General features: G+C 58.7%; 1 protein-coding gene across 1 annotated transcript in view; it reads right to left on the bottom strand.

Annotated features, from left to right (window-relative positions):
* The window catches only part of CFAP99 (cilia and flagella associated protein 99), a 42,593-nt gene that overhangs the window by 12,191 nt on the left and 25,164 nt on the right, over positions 1 to 5,238 (bottom strand). The window contains exons 6-10 of the mRNA XM_011970838.1: positions 3,049 to 3,129; positions 2,793 to 2,864; positions 1,780 to 1,851; positions 1,307 to 1,395; positions 362 to 566 (exon numbers count right to left, since the gene is read on the bottom strand). Of these exons, the coding sequence (XP_011826228.1) occupies positions 362 to 566; positions 1,307 to 1,395; positions 1,780 to 1,851; positions 2,793 to 2,864; positions 3,049 to 3,129 (519 nt within the window). The remainder of the gene's footprint in view (positions 1 to 361; positions 567 to 1,306; positions 1,396 to 1,779; positions 1,852 to 2,792; positions 2,865 to 3,048; positions 3,130 to 5,238) is intronic.

A 5,238-nucleotide genomic window follows, 5' to 3' on the forward strand; every position in this document is an offset into this window, starting at 1 on the left:
AAAACTATCAAAAGAAACAATCTAAGTGATCTTTGATCAAGCCCCTGACCACAGGCCTGCAAAGGGATACGTCCCAGGAGAGAGTATACAGGCTGGCCTCCTGGGGCTGAGGCTCCCTGCTGGTCCAGGCCACTGGGAGGCCCACTGGAAGGAGCAGGCAGTCTCGGGGAACACAGGCTGAGAGTGCCTACCTAGGCAGTGTGTCCTTCGAGGAGAAAGAGGAGCCGGGACTGACACATCAGTAGCTTCTACGGGGGCGCTGTGGACACTCGGCTCCGCTGCCAGTCCCGGCCCTGCAGCTCCCAGTGGGCACACAGCTCAGCTGGCTGCCCCATGCCCAGCTGCCCCGCATGGCACCCACCTGCTCCTTCTGCTGCTCCACTCTCTGCTTGTTCTCCTGCATGAGGCTCTGCCGGGCCAGGACGGCCTCCTCATGGCTAAGCTTCCCTTGCAACCGCCGGCACTCGCTTGTAGCCAGCTGCTCTTCCCGGTCCTTCGCCTGCATCTTCTTCTGCCACTCAAGGAACTCAGAGAAGTCCCCAGCCCCATCCACGAGCTTATCAACCCTGGGCAAAGAGGGACAGAAGCACAACTTGGGGTTCCTCCCGTGATGGAGGCTACTGGGTGGCCACAGATTTTCCTGGGGGACAGTGGCTACGCAGGCGTGGGCTGCTACTCCTGACACCCAGCTGCGTGGCCTGCCCTTACTCCTACCCCCGACCCACCATCCACCCATCAGCCCCATCTACCCACCCCTCCCTTCATCCACTTGTTTGTCCAACTGTCTGTCCACCCACCAACCCTGTGTCCGTCATCTGTCCATCCATCAACCTTCTGTCCTCCACTGGCCTGGCCACCCTTGCCCCTGTGCACCATCTGTGCGTCCACTCTACCATCTGGTCAGGCACCCATGCTCCCCCCACAGCCTGACTCGCAGACAAGGAAAGACATGACCACATTGCGTGGGGTAAGCACAGGGGTTCGCAGCCCTGGTGGTCTAGGAGATGGGGGCATCGGGAAGGGGTCCAGAGAGGAGGTAACCCCAAGGGAGGTTTGGGGTGGGTCGGGCCTTTGCTAAGTTCCTCTACCCCGACTCATGCCCCTCCATGAGCTGGGATGATCTTTGTAAGGTGCACCTGTGACCCTGACACAGTCCTGCTTGTCGCCCCTGCCGCTGCAGGACCACAGCCTGTTGTGACCCCTGAGCCCTCTCCACGGAGCTGCCCAGCCCCCAGGCCCCTCCTCTGGGCCTTTGCTCCCAAGGGTGATGCTGTGGAAGGCAGGTGGGGGGCCTGCCACCCTTCACCTCTGCAGCTCTTGCTCCACCTGCCGCTGGTACAAGGCCCCTTCTCGCAGGATGGCTGTGGTGTTCAGCTTGACCGGGACGTTGTCGGGCTGTGGAGTGGGGACTGGCTGTGGTGGGGACTTGAGGGGACCTTTGGGAGCAACAAGTGACCCTCCTGCCCTCATGCCCTTCATGCCTACCCCCTGCCCGGGTGCCCTTTACACCTACCCCCTGCCCTCGTGCCCCTCATGCCTACCCCCTGCCCTTGCGCCCTTCATGCCTACCCCCTGCCCTCGTGCCCTTCACACCTACCCCCTGCCCAGGTGCCCTTCACACCTACTCCCTGCCCGGGTGCTTCCCTCTCCCCCAGAGTGGGGCCGTCCTTGAGACTCTGGGTCCCCCAGCTCAGGTCATCTGAGCCTCTAGGGACAGAAAAGGTCTGGAGGGGTGGGTGCCCAGGGACAGCAGCCTGACCATCCAGGAGAATCCCTCACCCTATAGAAGGTCAGCTTCGGAGTCTTTCGGATTCGGGGTGGGAATTGAAGCCGCAGCTGCTGCTTGGAGCCCTGCAGGAGTCAAGGCAGAGCTGGCCGCCTGGCACCTGTGCCTGCTGGGTGCCTCCAAATACACACCAGGTGGATGCTGGCCCAGCACCCTGGGGAGGCCTGGCTCACTCCTCTTCATCCTCCCCGCAGCTGCCTATTCCTACCACCACCCCAGGTCAGCATCTCTGTCTTCCAATGCCCCCCCAAACCTTGCTGGGGTTCCACCCAGGTTGGAACAGGGAGGGTGCAGGGCCTGTGGGCCTGGGAACAGTGGCTTCTAGTCAGGACAACTTGGCCTCAGGGCTCAGTGACTCTCTTCTCAGCCACCCCCAGAGCTGGGGTCTGCCTGGCCCCCATGGCCTCTCCCCAAGCTTGTCTGCTCCCGGCCCAGCCTCCAGCTGCTTTGCCAACACACCCCAGGTGGGCACTGCGAGTTGCAGTGAGTGGAGTGGCTGCAAAGGCCACCCCTCTGAGCACTCAGCCAAGTCGGCCCCGCGGCATGCACCATGCGGGCTGTCCACCCCGGGTCTGCCCTCACGGTGGGACCCCTGCCACCCAGTGGGGCCGTGCTCCTGAGTGAACCCCGCCAGGCACAGTCTCTCCTGTCCTTGTCGCTTTGCTTTTTCTTTATTGGCAAACATACCTGGGTTTGTTTTTTCCTTACAGAGGCATGAAATGCTCATCACAGAACATCTGGAGACACCAAGAGGCAGCACCTGCAGGTGCTTTCCCGTGAGCTTCCTCCCAGGGGATGTGGATGCGCATCTACACCCACCTGCTTAGGGGCCACACCACAGTGGGCTCAAGGCGCACTTTCCCAGTGTTACTGAGAATCCGCCCCTCCCTGGCCCTCAGTGGTAAAAGGCTACATAAGTGGTCACTGCGATAATGTTGGGAGGAACTTTCTGATGGCTTGAGAAGATGCCACCTCGATGATGGGTCTTGAGAGAGCTGGGCGGTACCTGCACTGGCTCCCCGCAGGACCTGGGCATGGCGCAGCGCAGTTCCTCAATGTTTGCCCTCAGCAGCAACTCCTGCCACAGTGACATGGCGGCTCCAGTTCCACCAGCCTCTGCCCAGTGTCCTCCAGGCCATGGGAGGACGAGCTTCCACCCAGTCTCTCCCCTCTTGCCTCCTCCTCCCTCTCCCCACCCCACCTTCCCTTCATACATCCCCCACATGGGGTCTCTAGGAAGGCAGGGGTCGCACACAGCTCACCTCGGCCTTTCGGCGGTTGTGCCTCTTGACCATCTCCAGCTGCTGCTGCTCCTTGGGTGGCTGGTAGGTGCTCTGGGGGACCTGTTGAAGTGGTGGGAGGAAGAGCCTGTGGTCAGCAGCTACGAGTGGGAGGGGGCCCACGAATGCCAGGGCCAACAGCTTGGTGGATGTTGATGAAGGGGAGGGTGGTGGCAGCCTGCACTGGAGGAGAAGCAGGGCTGGAGCTAACACTGCTAGGTGCTGGTGGGTCAGCGTTGGAAGTAAAGGGAAGGAAGTCAGGCTGGTCATTGGCGCGGGGTCTGGAGCTTGGCCGGGGATGGGGTGGGTGGGGTAAGACGTGAGCCAGCAGTACCAAGGGCGCACCATCGGCCAGCATAGGATGGCCAGGGTGGGTAGGAGCAAGAGGGCAGCCAGTTCCCTTGACACTGGGAGACAGGCAGAAGATGGCTGCCAGGGCAGGAGAGGCTGGGAGAATATCACAGACCCCTGCAAAGTAAGCTGTGGGGAGGGGACACTGCAGAGGACAGGGCGGCTGGACCACATCCCCGAGTCTAGTCACAAGAGGCTCCGATAACATGGCCGGAGCTGTGTCCATGGAGGAGCAGGCGGAGGCCGGCCCAGCTCCAGACCGCTGTACCTACCCTCCTAACTCCATACCTTCTCCCTTGCACATCTAACAGTCATGGAAAATCAACTTGTCCAAACCTAAAACCCTCATCTTCCTCCAACCAGCCCTCCCTCAGCCTCACTGACCACAACTGCTGTCCAATCCTCACCCATGCCTCAGAGTCCTCCTTGTCACCTGTCTCTCACACCCACATTCATCTCCTGCCCACTTGCTTCAAGACATCTCCACAAACTGCCTCTCACCACCCTCCTTGGCCACCGCAGCTGGAGGGACCCTGTGTTGGCGCCAGCCTGCCTCAATGTGTCCTGTCTCTGCTCCCTCCAGTGCATGTGTGACCAGACTGGTACCCCGCCTTCCCTCTTCCCTGCCTCACTCCACTCCAGCCCCTCCTGGCCGCCCTTAAACACTTGACGGGGGGTGGGCACCGCCCTGGGCCTTTGCCTGCACCTTGCACCTGCCCGGGATGCTCTTCCCTGAGACACCCCATGGCTGACTTGCTCACTTCTGGATTTTTACTCCATGGCATTTCTCGGGGGGCCTTTCCAGGCCACACAATCTAGAATCACAACCGCTCCAATGCTCATCTCCTTTGTCTGCATCCTTTTGTCTCCTCAGCATTTATCACCAGTTAATACAACATATGTTTTACTTATCCTGATTTTGTCTGCGTCCCCCACTGAAGTGCATGCTTCATGCGGTCACAGTGCCTGGCATACACTTGGCACTCTGTAACTATCTGTTGGATGAATGAATGAGTGAATTCCAGTGGGCCCTCAACCCTGAAGGGGAAGGATGTCTTAGGCATGGGATAGGGTAGGGAGGGTAGAGTATAGTTTCAGCACAGCCACCCTGTGGATGCAGAGAAGGTACATGTCCACCAACATCTCACAGATTGTACTGAGAAGCACACAGCTATAGAGCATGGGAGGGCATGGTGAGGGCCCATGCAGGGGCTGTGCCTGGCAGACAGACAGAGAGAGACAGAGAGAGAGAGAGAGAGAGGAAGCTGGCAGCATGACCTGAGAAAAACACACTGAGCCCTGAGGAGATGGGGTCAGAAATGCTGAAGATTATACAGATGGGGCAACTGTGGGATTGCTCAGCAACAAGGTCTCTGATCATCCATCCTTCATCCACCTCCATCTAATCATTCATCCATCTGATCATCCACCCACCCACTCACTCACCCACCCATCCATCTGTCTATCCATCTATCCATCCCTCTATCCATCCATCCATCCATCCATCTATCCACCCATCCATTCATCCACTCATCCATCCATCTACTTATCCTTCATGAAGCCAACAATCCATCCATCCATCCACCCACCCATCCATTCATTCACCCACTCATTCATCTACTCACCCATGTGATCATCCATCTATCTATCCATAATCTAATCATCCATCCATCCATCCATCCATCCATCCATCCATCCATCTACCCACCCATCCATTAATTCACCTACCCACCCATCTGCTCATCCATCTAATCACCCATTCATTCATTTGATCATTTATCCATCCATCTGGTCATCCATTCACTCACCTACCCACCCATC

The sequence above is a fragment of the Mandrillus leucophaeus genome, unplaced genomic scaffold, assembly GCF_000951045.1.
Source record: "Mandrillus leucophaeus isolate KB7577 unplaced genomic scaffold, Mleu.le_1.0 Scaffold98, whole genome shotgun sequence".
NCBI classification, from domain to species: domain Eukaryota; kingdom Metazoa; phylum Chordata; class Mammalia; order Primates; family Cercopithecidae; genus Mandrillus; species Mandrillus leucophaeus.